Source organism: Siniperca chuatsi, linkage group LG10, assembly GCF_020085105.1.
Source record: "Siniperca chuatsi isolate FFG_IHB_CAS linkage group LG10, ASM2008510v1, whole genome shotgun sequence".
NCBI lineage: Eukaryota > Metazoa > Chordata > Actinopteri > Centrarchiformes > Sinipercidae > Siniperca > Siniperca chuatsi.
The window spans coordinates 30,422,600-30,439,455 of NC_058051.1; the positions used below are offsets into that span (position 1 = coordinate 30,422,600).

Here is a 16,856-nt window from a genome sequence, read left to right on the forward strand (position 1 = left end):
GATACTGCAGTAACATGATACTGCAGTAACATAATGATACTGCAGTACCGTAGTGATACTGCAGTACCGTAGTGATACTGCAGTAACATGATACTGCAGTACCGTAGTGATACTGCAGTACCGTAGTGATACTGCAGTACCGTAGTGATACTGCAGTAACATGATACTGCAGTACCGTAGTGATACTGTAGTACCGTAGTGATACTGCAGTAACATGATACTGCAGTACCGTAGTGATACTGCAGTAACATGATACTGCAGTACCGTGAGTGATACTGTAGTATCAGAGTGATACTGCAGTAACATAATGATACTGCAGTACCGTAGTGATACTGCAGTACCGTAAGTGATACTGCAGTAACATAATGATACTGCAGTACCGTAGTGATACTGCAGTACCGTGGAAAGGCCAGCAGGAGTGCTGTAGTTCTGACTGAAAGCGCAGAACAGCTGGTTGAATAAAAGTAAAGGAAGTAGTTTTAGTTTTTGACCTCAGCGGGGAGGACGAAGGCAGCAGCTTGTCCAAACGTCCGTCAGTCCGTCACTCAGGATCCTTTCTGTTTACCTGCACACCTGGAGGACAGAAACGAGAAGAGAAGAAGAGAAGAAGACGACAGGAGGTTAGACTGCCCGACCCCGACTCACATCGCTTCTGTTAAAGGGTCGTCCCACTAATTCCACACATGTGGGTCAGTTTCCTGGTTCGTCCTCCTCAGCCTGAGAAAACACTTGGTTTTTCCTTCTTTATTGACATAAATGTATAAATTATCATTTTCTCGTGTCACAAAATGGCCATAAACAGAGAATGTGGCGTATCGTTCGCTAAAGGAAAAACAACAGCTGTGAGCTTCGGGGAGTTACCATTCAAATGTTAAAAAATTAAGAATAAAAATAATAATAAAAGTCATTGACTTTAAAATGTCAGTTTCAACTAATGACGTCATAATTTATTCTTAATATCTCATCATTTTGATTTGTGATGTAACAAAGTTTTCAGTTTCATAGTAAATCTCATAATTATGTTTAAGTAAGAAACGCTTTGAAATGATTTCCTTCCAAAATGTTAAAAATCCACTTTGGAAAAAGAAATGTGGGCTTTTGTTTGAAATGACAGATGCTTCTCTCTTCCTCCGTGTTAAAAAAAGGATAAAAATTTAATATTTATGGTTTGTCACGCTCGTGAGATACAGTGACATTTACTAACATTTGATTTTACTCTGCTGAGAGTTCAGATCCGTGTTCATGCCCCACAACACAAAAATAATATAAAATGTTCATCAATACGATAAAAATACGAGTTATTCCCACAAATTCTCACAAAAGGGCAAAAATAAATGAGCAGCAGTTTCCGGTGAGATGCAACAGGATGTAGAATTTATATTAATGTCTTTTCTGAATTAAAAAACGTCTTAATGCGGTAAAATCCAAGAGGAAGCCTGATCCACCTGCAAAGTAACCAAGTACATTAACTCAGGTACTTTACTTGAGTTTTTCCCTTTTCTGCTACTTTCTACGTTAGTGACTTTACAAATTAAGATTTTTACACACAAAACATCTGAAGAGTTGAAGTCGTTTCTCCTGTAAATCACTTCCTGGCTGCAGCTCCTCAGATGTGCAGATCTGCTGCTTTTCCTCTGAACGACTGTAATAACTGTGATGTTTGTTAATAACGTCGAGCTTCGGACTGTCGGTCGGACACGACGACACGCTGAAGGCGTCGCTTTGGGCTCTGGGTCGTCGTGACGGCGTTTCTCACCGTTTTCACCAGTTTTCCAAACCGATCGATCGACGGATCGACGGAGAAAAGAATCGGCAGATGGATCCAGAATGAAATACTTTAATACTTTAAGGACATTTTCCTGATTATACTGACACACTTTTACTGAAGCAACACTTTCACTGCAGGACGTTTACTGTAACAGTGTGTTTCAGTACTTTTACTGCAGCAGAGAACTTTTGAAACCACGACTAAAGAAAGACGCGTGTTTATATTCCATGTTGTTTTCTACATGAAACATGTTTGAGGAGACGAATGATAAACCGGGACAAAAAGGCCTGACGATGTCACAAACTGGAGGTGTGGAGTTTGAAAGATCAGGCGGGGAGGCGCCGCCGTCCTGTTGCATTATGGGAAATGTAGGATTCTGTTTTTTTAACCGGACTAAAAGTGACAACTATGTTATGGAGGAGACACTGAAACACAGCAGGACTGAATTAAATGTAAATTAAATATCTGTAATATAATCTACATTTTATTGATACTAACTGGAAACAGTTGATCATTGTTGTGTGTAACTAACCAGGTGTAACTAACCAGGTGTAACTAACCAGGTGAGTCTCCACCGTGACTCCGTTTGACGAAGAAATATTGTATTAACACGTTTGAACGTCCACTCAGACAGCTCGTGTCGTGACGTCATATTGTTATAAACGTGTAATAAAACACCAGCGCATCCTGACCAGTCACCATGACGATTATAACAGTACGATGAGCAGCTGATCCCAGAGCTGTGCAGGAGAACCGACCGCTGGATTATAAAACTGATCACATATTTGATCAAACGAAGGTGAAGCCGGTCACAAGCAGCAGATGTCGATCTGCACAACGCGACGCATCACCCACTTCCTGCGTAGACAGGAAGTTAATGCTGACATTATTCCGCGCCGGTTAGCCGTCACGCTAACGTTGTAGTCACATGAACAGATTCAAGGAGATTTGGTTGTGTTGCATATTTGTAGCAGTTCGTCACCAAGTGAAACCAGACACAAAGTGTACACAGCAGCTGATTCGTTCATTTTTAACAGGGGGGCGGGGCCCTGACGCTACACTGAATAACTCCATCTGTAGTCACGCCTCCCCTAAAACATTTTGGCTTGGTCCGGGGGAGACGCTACTGAACGATCATAGAAGTATTATATCTCTCTCGACTACACGCTGCGACTCGTCTCGCTGATCACGAAGGCGACGCGACTGTAAAGAGTACAGGCTACAAAACAGAACGGACCTGAGTGTTTATAGGATCCAGTTTAGAGAATATTATAGATACAAGACGAAAAAGGCGCAAATACAAACTAACGTAACCCCTCTGCCCTGCCCTCTGTCTGCTACTAGGGGATGGAGAGGGGTTAACAAGGGGGATGGCACCCCCCCTTCAAATCGCCTACTGAGCGTATAGCTCCTTTTAAATCAGCTGAATAGATTGTATTAGTGTTAATATTGGATTTAGTTTGATGTAACTTGTAACGTTACAGTTCTTTTCATGTCGTCGCTGTCGGAGGCCGATGGGAACGTTTGAAATGAACACGTGGTGCTCCGACAGACGCCGCTCCACACTGGAATATACCATTTCTCCAATCTCAGCTTTTCCTAAGCGAGGCTACGACAAGTCAAAATGGAACAGGAACTGAAACCCTCTTGTTCTCCAGAGTCAGATGAGAAGACGGACTCGTCTGTTCGCGGCAGCGGTTTGTCCCAACGGCTCCGTGAATCGGAGGGTTAGTCTGAGTCGGTCAGAGCTGGACGAGTTTAGATCGACGGTTAGAAATGTTTTGCTGAGGTCGGATTAGTGGAGCTTGTTGGGGGGGGGGGGGGTCAAACACAGCTCTGCCTGAGAAGACGAGCTCAGGGGAAAGGAATACCCACAAAGTGTTTCCCTACATATTTGTTGGAAGTTGTTTTGAGGCTGAATCTGAAGCTCCCGAGAGGAAAAGTTCGGAATAAATAGCAAGACTTTAACTTTCCGGGGCGCGGTGGGTATTAGTGCATGTCAGGAAAAAATAAATCTGACATTTCCAGAATAAAGTTTAAATATTTTGAGAATAAAGCTGTAATGTCATTACAGCTTCCTCTTAAAATACAGAAATAAACTGAATCAGAGGGAAACATCCTGTAATATTGTTTACTATAATTTACCTACAAATTAAGACAAACGCCAGAGTTTTTGAGTCCATGTCCTTGTTTATATAAAACTTTACCAAAAGAAGTATTTACAAATTCAGAGGCATTGGTACAAGTCAACAATCAAGTGCAAACTAACAGATCAGTGATGAAACCTGCCTGATCGCTCCCAACAGATTTCATACAGAACAAACACAAACTTCCACACAGGAAGAGGAAGTTCAAAAGATTTCTGAAGGATCCTATTGGACGGTTCTCCACACGGAAGGTCCAATGAGGAAAAACAAATCCTGCTGATCCGATAAGATTCAAAATCCTTCAGAGTCTCATAAATAAGAGAAGAAATTACAAATAATGTGGATTTATGGATGGTGAATCCTGAAAATTAAAATAATTTAGAATCTGTACAGTTTGGTACAAATCTAAAAGATGAAACTTGCTCATTTGAAATTAAGAGTCTCGCAATTCTTTTGGAAAAAAAATCTCTGCAGCTTAATAAATAAAATGAGAAATTAAACTTCAGCTTTCCTCAGTCGTGAGTATCTGGAGACAAAGAGCTGTTTTTATCACGATAAAAGACGCTGCGGTCACGTTATGTTCAGATAACAATATTAGTTTTCTCAAGATCTTTTGATTTCACCGAGATATTTATCCGTGCTTTCCCGACACGACGAGATAACAAACACGTTGTTATGCCGAGATGATTAACTTGAGATAATGCAATAAATGTTGTTTTCATGAGAAAAGTAAAGATTATTTTCTGCCGATAACAAGATCCTTATCCGGTTCTAACTCTCTGGATATAACAAAGATAATTCTCTTCATATCTCGAGATATTTCTGAATCTTGTTAGCCTCGTTATCTCAGGACGACAGTATTTATTTGATTAACAGAACAGGATAATTATCTCATTATCGCCAGAAAACCTTTTGTTGTCTAAAAATATTTCTTCCATCGTCACGAGAAATCACCGTGGTCACCCCGTCTGAGATACTCGCAAAAATAACATTTCGATTTCCAGCGAAACGAGATAACAAGACGTTTTCTGGAGAGAACAAGATCCTATTACTATTATTATTATTACTATTATTATTATCCTATTTGAAGTTTCCTGAAATAATTATTCCATTATCTCGAGATAAAAAAATTGTTTAAAAGGTCTCGCTATCTCGGAATAACATTATTTGTTTTCTCGGGATATTAATCCCTTTATCTCGAGATATTAATCCCTTTATCTCGAGATATGTGGAGTTTTCAGGCATGCACAGATGCCGTATTCTCAGGATAACTATTCATTTATAAACAGGATAATATTTATATTTCTTTAACTGGAGAAAACGACTTTGTTGTCCTGAGATAATGAAATATGAGAAAAACGAGATATTTATCTGGTCGTTATCCGCAAGATAATTAACTTGTGACGGAGATTACAGGAAAAGGAAAAATAAATCGCTCCACCACGACGGCTTCCAGCTTCCGTACTAAACGTCATTTCTGACAAAATGAACAAGATATCAAATTCAGATTTTGTTGCAGTTGTCGTCACGGTAACTGTCGAATCCTAAAATCTCACAGGCAACTTTGACTCTTTGATCGTCAAGATAAATATTTCTAACTGAGCAGAAAACACAAAACAGCTGCTCTGATTGGCCGTCACTAAAAACCGGAGCGACCTGCTGAGTTTCCTCTTCCTCCTCGTCCTTCCTCACCGCCACCCGAAAATAAAATACACCACCAGATCAGCCTTTCATTCCCACATCAAATAAAAACTTCTGATATATTAATATATAGTTTCTGGAGTTCCCAACACACACAAACTGTCAGCTGGAAGATTTTTTTTTTTTACAAAAACAGAAAATAACTAAATGTCAAATATTCCTTTCACAGTTTGATTGAATTCAGAAAACCACTTTGATTCTGACCGTAATAAAACAGAACAACTATTTAAAGTTCTTTTGACACTTTGGGAGAAAGAAAGTGTTTTTGTTTAGCTTTTTGTCTCCACATCGATCTGAAAAACAACGAAGCTCCAACACTCGTCCGTCCTGAGATCAGTTTTCCGCAGGAAGTCCGAAAACATGTAATTATTTATGAATCTTTTCACGTTTTCATGAAGAAATGACTCGTTGTTTCCCCGTGAAGGTGAAACGTTTGAAATATTTATCACATGCTCAGAAAAACCTGATCACGAAGTCTAAATTTCAAAACATCAATAAAAAGAAAATATTCGGATGTTATGAAAAACATTTAAATCGAAATTCTGAGAGAAAACATAACTTTGATTATTCATCATCTCAGTAATAATTGTGTTTCCTTCATTAAAAAGTATTCACAAGAAAACTGCTCTTATCTCCCGATCAAAACGTTCGTTTCGTTACTTTTCCCCGTCACTGAAAACCCAACGCCCCTCTGGCCGCGGTCTGGTGCTGGATCAGGGCCGGACTAACCCCGAGATGATAGTCTCAATATACATTTAAATAATAAGATCTTACAAGAAAACTCCGGTGTAGAGGTCCAGGAGCCTCCTGGTTCAGTTACAGCTACTTCAAACTCGACTGACTCGTCAACACGGAGCCCAGAGCTGCAGCGCTCGCCGATTACTACACCTACAGAAAATATATATGCAACTATTTTGATCTTCTTTTTCTTTTTCGGGCATAAAACGCCAAATATTCTCTGGTTCCAGCTGCTTAAATGTCTCTGATTTCCTGCGTTTCTCAGTGAACTGAACGTTTCTGAGCTTCTGATGGTTGGTCGTTGGGCTGGAACCTTTAATGATTAATCCAAAACTAACCTAAGAGATCAATCGATAACGAAAACAAACATTACCTGCAGTTAGAATACCAATGTGGTAAACATTTTATCTGGCTGGTGGCAAAACGTTTAAACCGCTCCAAGCTGATTCCAAAAGGTTGCTGCCTTCAGGCGCCCGCCGTTTAAAGGGACCAACAAACAAATTAATTAATCAAATTACCACAAACTAACCGCTACATGGTGACCTGCAGCCTTCGGGCCCCTGAGGGTCTGAGGGTGACCCGGCCTGGCTTTAACGTGGCGGATTAAAAACAGACTCTGGTGGTCAGCTGCTCGTCGCTTCCTGCAGCGATCTGGAGACAAAACAACAACAAACTTTCTACCAAAATGAAACAGCAACCGAAACGCCGAGAAGCGGCCGAGCGGACAGACGGGCGCACGGCGAACCGATCGACCCCGATCGATTAACTCGTCCGTCGACGCGCAGCAACGGAAAAACAATCAAGACGCCTGCAGCAGAGGCGGTTTTGCTGAGAACAAACATTATAATTATTCTGATTCATTCATTTAAAAAGGTGCTCCAATCAACGAGCACGTTCCCCTCCCAGCTGATCCGAGTTCAGCGTCTGTGTGCGTTTACTGCGGCGTGAGACAGCAGCTGCTAACTGTACGCCGCTAACCGCTAACCGCTAACACCAACACAATCGTACGGCTTCTGTACAGATGAGAAGAAAAGGCACCGAACACAAACCGTCTCAACATGGCCGCCGACAGGAAGCGAAGAGCCTGTGAGGTGTTTTCGCTGCGCAGCCCGTCGTTAAAGCAAACACAAGTGACGCCTGCGGCATCGGGCCGGTGGCTAAAACTGAACACGTGACAGCTGCACAGCGAAAACACAATAATCAATATGTTCTCTCTAATCAGCGTAAGGCTTTTTCTCTCGTCGTTAAGGCAGAGAGGGCGAGACGGCAAACAGGGACAGACAGACAGGTGGTCAGGGTTTCTGAGACGCTGCAGCTCCTCCTCCTCTCCTCCTCTCCTCCTCCTCCTCCTCCTCCGAGCAGTTAGTCTGTGATGTGGACGGCAGGGGGAGGAGACGCGACGCCTCCCTGAGCTCTGAGGTGGAGGGGGAGGAGAGAGGAGAGGTTAGTGTTCAGGAGGAAAAGCAGAGTTAAAACCAGACGTTAGGAGCGCTGCTCTCCTTCCTCACCTCCTCTTCCTCCTCGAGGGGAAGGGGCAGAGTTACAGCAGAGGAGCAGGGAAGGGAGTCTCTGCTCTCGTCTGCATCACAGACTGAGCTCTGAGGAGGTCATCGACTCCTCTGCCGGAGGAAAAAGGAGGCGAGGAGGTCTGGAACAGATCCCGTCCCCCTTTGGTCAGAACAGCTGATCAGCAGGAGGAGAGGAGGAGGAGGAGGAGGAGGAGGAGGAGGAGGAGGAGGAGGAGGAGGAGGAGGAGGAGGAGGAGAGAGGAGAGAGGAGTCGGGAGGAGGTCTGGAACAGATCCCGTCCCCCTTTGGTCAGAACAGCTGATCAGCAGGAGGAGGAGGAGAGGAGGAGGAGGAGGAGAGGAGGAGGGGAGGAGGTTAGAAGGACGAGGAGGTTTGCAGAAGGTCAGCAGGAGGACAGGGTCAGGAGGAGGGCGAGAGACCTTTGCAGAGAGCAGGTGAGAGCGAGAGAGCGAGCCGCCAGTTCGACCTCTGACCCCGCTGAGAGCAGACAGGAAGTGAGCGCCGGGGGACGCCACCGAGAGCGAGAGAGAGAGAGAGAGTCACTTCACCAGCACTGACTTGGGCAGAAACGCCTCCATCTCAGCGCCTCCGTCTGTCCTCGTCTCCTCTGAGGACGCCGAGGAAGACGAGGAGGAGCTTGGCGACGAAGAGCCGCCGGCCGCTTTGGGGAGGCTGTACATGTAGACGGCGCCGATGACGAGCCCCGCCCCCACCGTGAAGAGCAGGTCCACGTGGAAGCCGAACAGGTAGATGGACATCACCGTGGAGACGATGATGGAGAAGGAGGTGGCGAAGCCCTTCAGGATGTTGTCGGCGTACTTCACCACCACGGCCACCAGCAGCCCGCCGAACGCCTGGTTGAAGATGACGCACCACACCATGTCGGTGTAGCCGAACAGGAAGCCGCGCTCGGCGATGGCGGCGCCGTCGTTCCACCACAGTCCCAGCATGCCGAGCGCCGTGCCGAAGATCCCCAGCTGCACGTTCCTCACCCACACGGACGCCGAGCTGCCCTTCAGGATCTTCTCAAAGTAAACGCCGGCGAACCCCGACGACAGGCAGCTGATCACCACGGCGACCAAACCGACCATGTAGTTCTGACCGGAGCTGTCCGACACAGACGCCTCCTTCTTCCCCTCCTGCTGCACCTGAAATGATCGATTAGTGAGTCGAGAATATTTATCATCAATCAATCAATCAATCAGTTCACCGACTGATCAGTAAAATCAGCCAATCAGCAGGCAATTTACTCACCCAATCAACGGGAAGTTAAAATATGAATCATCTGTCGATCACACAACTAACACAAGCAAGTCAATACGATCAATCAATACGATCAATCAGTAAGTCACACTCTGACGTCATTTAAAGAGCTTTTGATGGCGAGCGTTAACAAGCGTCAGGTGACAGGAAGTGCCGCCTTTTCTGATGATTTACAGACCGAACAAATAACGGTGAGATAAATCAATAACAACCACCGGCGGCAGGTGAGAGGACGTACCTGCACGATGGCGACTCCGCCGAACAGCAGCAGCAGAGAAACCCACTGAACTCTGGACAGAGACTTCCTCAGCATCATCACGCTGAACAGAGCCGTGGTGAGGATCTTCAGCTGGTAGGTCACCTGAGGGGAAGACGGGCCGGTTAGGGTTCAGACATTTCACCGGTCAAACCGACGGCCGCGGCCTCTAGAAACGGGCGCCACGTGTGCGTCCACGGCCGCGGATTAAACCTGCAGGAGCGCGGAGCGAACGCAACGTTAACATATCGCCGCTTTAGAAGCTGAACTTGTGATCAAACAGCAGCTACAGAGTCACGTGGCGCCGTCAGGAGGCGTGTCAGAGTCACGCGGCGCCGTCCAGGAGGCGTGTCAGAGTCACGTGACGCCGTCACGCGTGTCAGAGTCACGTGACGCCGTCAGGAGGCGTTAAAGCCACCGCTTCAGGAGAGTCACGTGGCGCTTCATCAGGAGGCGTGTCAGAGTCACGCCGTCGAAGGCGTGTCAGACATATCGCCAGGAGGCGTGTCAGAGCCACAGCTGAACTTGGCGTGTCAAGTCACGCAGCTACAGAGTCACGAGGCGTGTCAGAGCCACACGCTTCATCAGGAGGCGTGTCAGAGCCACACGACGCTTCATCAGGAGGCGTGTCAGAGCCACGACGCGCTTCATCAGGAGGCGTGTCAGAGTCACAGGACGCTTCATCAGGAGGCGTGTCAGAGTCACGTGACGCTCACGTGTCAGAGTCACAGGACGCTTCATCAGGAGGCGTGTCAGAGCCACACGACGCTTCATCAGGAGGCGTGTCAGAGTCACACGACGCTTCATCAGGAGGCGTGTCAGAGTCACGTGACGCTTCGTCAGAGTCACACGACGCTTCATCAGAGTCACATGACGCTTCGTCAGCGAACCAGAGCAGCAGCAGACGACCAGCGAGCTGCAGGTTCGGCAGCAGAGACGCCGACACGCTGTTTTCGCGTTGTCATTTATAAAAAATATTGATTATAGCTGCTTTAAGACTATATTAAGGCCCCCGTCGGGGCCCCGGTGTTTCAGGCGCTGACCACGAAGCAAAATGTCTCCCGTTCACGTCCGGTCCAGGATGTTTGTTGGCTTAAAATACCCCAAAATCTTTTTTAAAATCTGAGGTTCAAGAATAAAGTTGTAATATTTCGTATGATGTCATGTAGTTTAGATACTCTGCAGTTACTGTTTTTACTTTTCCAAAGCAGGAAGTCGTTTGCATCTCTGAGCCGTAACGCATCCGGTCATCAACTCACACGACGTCTGTTAATATCTTTTAAAATCGCCGATAATCACGTGTTTAATGGTGACGCCTGCAACTTCACTTCATCCAACAGACCGCTCTCATCTGTTTACTACCACGGTGGGAAAAACATACCAATTTATTCTAAAATAAATTAATAAAAGTTGACTTTATTCTTGAAATATCAGATTTTTGTTTCAGTGGCCTTTAATACCCCGATCTTCCTCCTCTGAGCCGCTCTGTTGCCCTGGGCGACATGTTCCTCCATCACCATGAACACACACGCTGTAGTTTATTCTGACTCCGCCCCACACACACCGTCCTGCTGCCCCAAACACTCACTACAGCACCACATGTGGATTCATCCGCCGCTGGAAATAGTCCCCAACAGACGCTCTGTTTCCTCCTGTTGGTCTGATAGAAACTACAGCGAGCAGCTGTTTGAGGAAACTACTGAGCCTTTTTAAACAGGAAACTGTAGATTTAAAGATTTACGTCTTCAGCAGGAACCAATGGGCTCGCAGCTGAGCGCCGCAGACAGGAAGTGAGACGGCGCTGAGAGACGGAGCGACGCGTCGCTGGTTTGAGTCCGAACGTGAGAAAAATAGAACTCTGACCTGGAAGGTGGCAGCCGGCAGGTTGGAGATGGCGACGTACTGCAGGTTGTTCTGCAGAGTGTAGATGAGCGAAGGAACGGCCAGTTTCAGAGTGTCTTTGTACTGAAACACGATGGAGTCGACCAGGAAGGACGCCGTCTCCTTCACGCTGACTGCAGAGACAGAGAGAGAGAGACAGACAGAGAGACAGACAGAGAGAGAGAGAGAGACAGAGAGAGAGAGAGAGACAGACAGAGACAGAGAGACAGACAGAGAGAGAGACAGACAGAGAGACAGACAGACAGACAGACAGAGACAGAGAGACAGACAGAGAGAGAGACAGACAGAGACAGAGAGACAGACAGAGAGAGAGACAGACAGAGAGACAGACAGAGACAGAGAGACAGACAGAGAGAGAGACAGACAGAGACAGAGAGACAGACAGAGAGAGAGACAGACAGAGAGACAGACAGACAGACAGACAGAGACAGAGAGACAGACAGAGAGAGAGACAGACAGAGAGACAGACAGAGAGACAGAGAGACAGACAGAGAGAGAGAGACAGACAGAGAGACAGACAGACAGAGAGACAGAGAGACAGACAGACAGACAGACAGACAGAGAGAGAGACAGACAGAGAGAGAGACAGACAGAGAGAGAGACAGACAGAGACAGAGAGACAGACAGAGAGAGAGACAGACAGAGAGACAGACAGAGAGACAGACAGACAGAGAGCTGTATTAATGTTGTTTCTTTGAAAACGTTGTTCTATGAAACTAAATGAAAGCTTCTCTCTCACGTCTCTTCTGCAGCAGGATGATGAGCAGACACGTCAGCACCTTCAGGACCTCCGCCATGACGACGGCCGACGTCGCGAAGAAGCGGTCGCCCGGCAACGTGCGGACGTACCGGATGCTGAGGATGAGCGATGCATTCTGGACCACCAGCACGGCGAGACTGATGTACTTCAGCCTCTTGTTCGCTGCAGGAAGACACACACACACACACACACACACGCATCAAACCTCCACACACACGAGCAGAAACCAGCGGCTGGCGGCCGATCCGGCGAGCAAACAGAGACAGGAAGCGGCTCCTTAAAGACCGGCCTGCAGAGTCCTGACCCCCGTCCGACACGAGCCAGACCCGATCACCTGCAGCAGAGCTGGACCTCGCTGAGGCTCTGGTGTCCTCCGGGACAAAATGCTCTTTAGTAAACGTTTCATCACGTGGAGGTGAAACGTTAACAGAAAACTTTCATGTTTCTGCTTCGTGCAGCCGAGGCTGATGGGAACGCCATCAGCTCTGCAGGTGTTCGGTCAGAAACCAAAGTGTCAGAGCGCCGTGCGTTTGCATCTAAAAGCTACAAACCGCACATTTGAAGACAGCGAGGTGAAGAGTCTGAGTAGAGAGAAGAGTTGGTTTGAAAGAGGAGTCAAAGAAGCCATTTTTGTGAAAAAAGAAAACTCCTCTTTGAACAGAAATGGTGGTCTGAGATTTAATCTGCCCAAAGTCTATCAGAGTGTATTAACACCGTGGTCAAGCCAATCACATGCTAATCAGGTACTTAACAGTGATGAGGGAGGTGCAGCCAGAAAACAACAGGCCTGATTACTGATTACTGGGCCATCATGGAAACTATTAGGTCAGTTTCAGGTGAAACTAGCTAATCAACAGATACTCAGGTAGACTCCTCCCTGAGGGCGGGGCTTATGTAACACAGAGTAGCTTAAATTTCTAGTTCCCGTCCCATTTTTTCACAATTGAGAATGACTTCCGGATGGGAGCCGAAACGTCTTGATTCTGAAAACAGCGTCCAGCTGACCGCGACTGAAACCTTTTCTACGATAGGACGCGTTAACGCGTCGACCTGATGGTGGCGCTAGATGGAAAGTCAGAGGATCAGCAGAGTTATTACAGTTCATCCTGAGGGGAGCACGAACGATGAAGCACGTCTCATCGCAGTCCAGCAGCTGAGACGCTTCAGATGCAGAGCCGAGCCGCCGGACACGGGACCGCACGTGATGACCTCATAGACCATGATGCATTGCTGCAGGTTAAACTGCCCAACAGTATATAAAGCAGTTAAAATGAGCTCAGCCTGAAACATCTGCAGCAGTAAAATGCAACACACACATGAACGCAGCAGGAATATGAATCCAGAAACATCAGATATAATAAAACACTGACAGGAAGCGTTTCACTGCACAGGGATGACTCTCACTGAACACTGTAAGTAACTTTATCTGATTCTACTTCTAAACTTCTACCTGCAGGACTTTTACCTGCAGCAGAGTGTTTCCACAGTGTGGCGTCAGGACTGTTCTTGGCAGTGTCTCACCTGTACGGTTAAGTTACAGGAAATACACACTCTTTATCAGTACAAACACACACACTACAGGAGCCAGGAGGGTGTGTGTTTGTACTGATAAAGGAGTGTGTATTTCCTGTAACTTAACCGTACAGGTGAGACACTGCCAAGAACAGTGTGTCCACAACCCCACCTGGACAAACCTCCACGTCACCAGCTGCCAAATCCTCCACAGTCCACATCAGCGGGTTTACACGCCTTTAATGCGGCTGTTTGTCGGCGTTTCAGCATTTAGCTGCCGAGCTTTGGTCTCTGCAAAAGTACCGCAACACCTGAGTAACACCGGCGGGTCAGTCGGCTGCAGAGAAGCTAGTTTTAGACTAGAAAACAGCGACGTTAGCTGCTAAAATTAGCCTAGCACGTTAGCCTGCAGCTCAGCTAGGATGTGTAATTTTCCTTTGTTTAAAATAAAATTACGGTACTAGCTTTACTTATTAAACACCTTAAACACTGTTTGTCAATATTAGTTAGTTAGCATACTAGTTAACTAAAACTAATAAGCCCTCTTTAAGTCAGCTAAGCCGGGCTAGTTTAGCCGCTAGTTAGCTAGCCTTCGCCGCCCTGTAAAGCGAACACACTTATTATTAACATTAAATAAACTGTAATTGTTGTTTAAACACGTCGTCCAGACCCGGTTCTGGAGCCGTGCGGGCCGTGGAGTCAGCTCACCTCCCGGTTCTCCCTCCCCGGACACTCTTACCTTCACTCTGACCGCGGCTCGCTGCCTTCTCCTCCGCCGCCTGGCTGTGGTTCCCTCCGGCCATGATGCGCTCCCTCTGCCCGCCGTCCGGACCGAGCCTTCACCCGGCTGTCTGCTCGGCTAACGCTCGGCTAGCCTGCCAGCTAGCTCCGGACCTCAGCTGAGACCCGGCCCCGACCTCCGGTTTGTTGTATGGGTTAAAGCAGCGGGAGGCAGCGGCGCTGTCACTGATACTGGACCGGAGCGGAGGGCAGAGCAGCCTGCGGAGGAAGCACCGGGACCATCGGGATTGAAACAGTCCGTGGAGGATCTGAGGCGTCCAGGAAGTGAAGGAACTACCGCTGCAGAGATGGTGCTGTCTGACAGGATGCATCACTCTGAGGGCTAATCTGACAACTGTAATAACAGTTCAAAGTAATAAAGTGACGACACCCAGAGAATATAATAGTATATATACATACATATATATATATATATATATATATATATATATATATATATGTATGTGTGTGTGTGTATATGTATATATATATATATATGTATGTATGTATGTATATATATATATAAATAGTAATGTCTTTCTAATGTAAACTGAATGAATTTCACCATTTAAAGAGAGAGACTTGGGCAACTGATGTAAAGAATAACTTTAATGTTTTGTTCATTAACAGTACTAATAAAATATCTCCACATAAAACTTTTATTTGCTTTACTAAATCATGAAATCACACAGCACACGGACACACCTCGACCATTTATGTTTGTTTTGTTAGAAATTAGTTGTTTTTCTAAATAAAGTTGAAAAAAATGTAAAAAAAATATATATATAATTGTGTTTGTTTGTTATTTTAGTGTTATTATTACATATTTTGTCTGTTGTATAAACATGTTTGAGAAATGTTAATAAAAGGTTTTCCCCCCAAACAGGGTCAGATTTAAAGACCCCGGCCTGTATTTAAATATATTGTGTTGTCGGAGGCAGATTCAGTGGAAAATAAAGTCCGAGGCTACACGCAGGACTCGATGATAATATAAATCCCAGTTAGCCACGGCTTGCTCTTCAGTTTGCGATGTCGGATGCTATAAAAATGAACTGTTGGTAAATGATTTAATTCGCAAGTAAAAAGTCCTTAAAGCTTTTTTTTAGTTGACCTTAAATCTCAAATACGATCTACGAAAGTTATTGATAACAACAAGAACCGTTCAGTTTATATAAAACCCTGCACTTTATTTTTTATTGAAATGTATTTAATTGTTTGTCTTGATATTAAGTCGCTGCACTTCTGATGTGACGGTTTACTGAATCTATCTGACAGAGTTTTCATCGGTTCCTGTCTCTGTTCAGAGCTGCTGTTTGTTCTGTGTTCAATAACAAATACATAATCAATATAAAACACGTCATCAGTGCCTGAAAGAAGCACATCAGTCACAGTAATACTTGAATAACTGTGCAATATTCTGTGTACTACTCCCGTGCAATATTTAGTTTTCCATGTTAGTTTTTCCTATTTATTGACATTGATATTATTTACCTCCATTACTGCTGTGCAATATCTTAATAATCTCAATAAGCTATACTTAACTCGCATTATTATACTGTATTATCATCATCAACCGGTAAACCCACTCTGTACTTCACACTTATTTTATCTTCTACTTAAACCCACCTGCTACTTCATTTATTTATTATATTGTTTGCTAGTACTTCCTCCTGTGTGCACTGACGTAAAGGCGAGCTGCTGGAACAAAGAGTTTCCCTTCAGGATCAATAAAGGATTTCTGATTCTGATAATCCCACAAATATATCCTACAATATCAAATATATACTTTTAAGATTATTAGCTGTAAAAAAAAACATATTAGAGAAAAAGAAAAAGTACAGCATAACAAAACACGATTATACGACATTTAACAAACATTTAATTTAACAAACATTTAATAAACATTTAACAAACATTTAATAAACATTTAACAAACATTTAATAGACCCCACTGATGCAAAGGAGGAAAAGAACCTTTAAAAAGTAATAATGTGTTTTTGGCTGTTAAACAGTGACAGCTGCTTGTTTTCTCTGCAGCGGGTCTCGGACCAGCGGGTCTCGGACCAGCAGGTCTCGGACCAGCGGGTCTCGGACCAGCAGGTTTTTCAAAGTTGAGCTTGGATTTATTTTGGCGTATTTCTGTGGCTGAAATGTTTTCAACAGCTCTGACATGAGAGAAAGAACCCGAGGAGCTCTGAATCCGCAGTCAGAGTGAGACCTCCTCCTCCTCCTCCTCTCTGCTCCTGCTGACAGTCGCTTCCTTGTTCTCCTTCAGGTTGAACATGGAGGGATCCTATTGGCTGCTGGGTGGACACCTACCTGTCAGATGTTGTGAATGTTCAGCGCCACCTGCTGGTTTAATGAGGGACAGTTTCAGAGTGTGGGATCATGGGATTTGTAGTCCATTCTTCGCTCATTTTGTTGTTTCAGCTGTTTTACTTGTTGAAGTTTTGATGCCAGTTTCCTGTGAAAGTGCTTTCATGGCGTGTAAAGGTTCGTA

General features: G+C 45.3%; 1 protein-coding gene and 1 long non-coding RNA gene across 4 annotated transcripts; one reads left to right on the top strand and one right to left on the bottom strand.

Annotated features, from left to right (window-relative positions):
- Positions 1-307: 307 nt before the first annotated feature.
- On the bottom strand, positions 308-14,727 carry slc35a2 (solute carrier family 35 member 2). 3 transcript variants are annotated; one of them, XM_044210292.1, is made up of 6 exons: positions 14,316-14,726; positions 12,044-12,226; positions 11,266-11,417; positions 9,385-9,507; positions 8,442-9,031; positions 308-573 (listed from the first exon to the last, which is right to left on the bottom strand). In XM_044210292.1, the coding sequence occupies exons 1-6, from the start codon at positions 14,377-14,379 to the stop codon at positions 546-548; spliced, it is 1,140 nt and encodes a 379-aa protein (XP_044066227.1). In that variant the 5' UTR covers positions 14,380-14,726; the 3' UTR covers positions 308-545. The 3 variants fall into 3 exon arrangements, 2 of the variants coding, with proteins under 2 accessions (XP_044066227.1, XP_044066226.1); XR_006379423.1 differs by lacking the exon at positions 308-573 and adding an exon at positions 3,939-7,768 and having other exon boundaries at positions 7,863-9,031; positions 14,316-14,725; XM_044210291.1 differs by lacking the exon at positions 308-573 and adding an exon at positions 3,939-7,768 and having other exon boundaries at positions 14,316-14,727.
- A 1,256-nt stretch (positions 14,728-15,983) lies between these two features.
- LOC122882663 lies at positions 15,984-16,833 on the top strand. The gene is made up of 2 exons (XR_006379424.1): positions 15,984-16,396; positions 16,427-16,833. It is a non-coding gene; the product is annotated as an uncharacterized LOC122882663 (long non-coding RNA).
- The last annotated feature ends 23 nt before the right edge of the window (positions 16,834-16,856 follow it).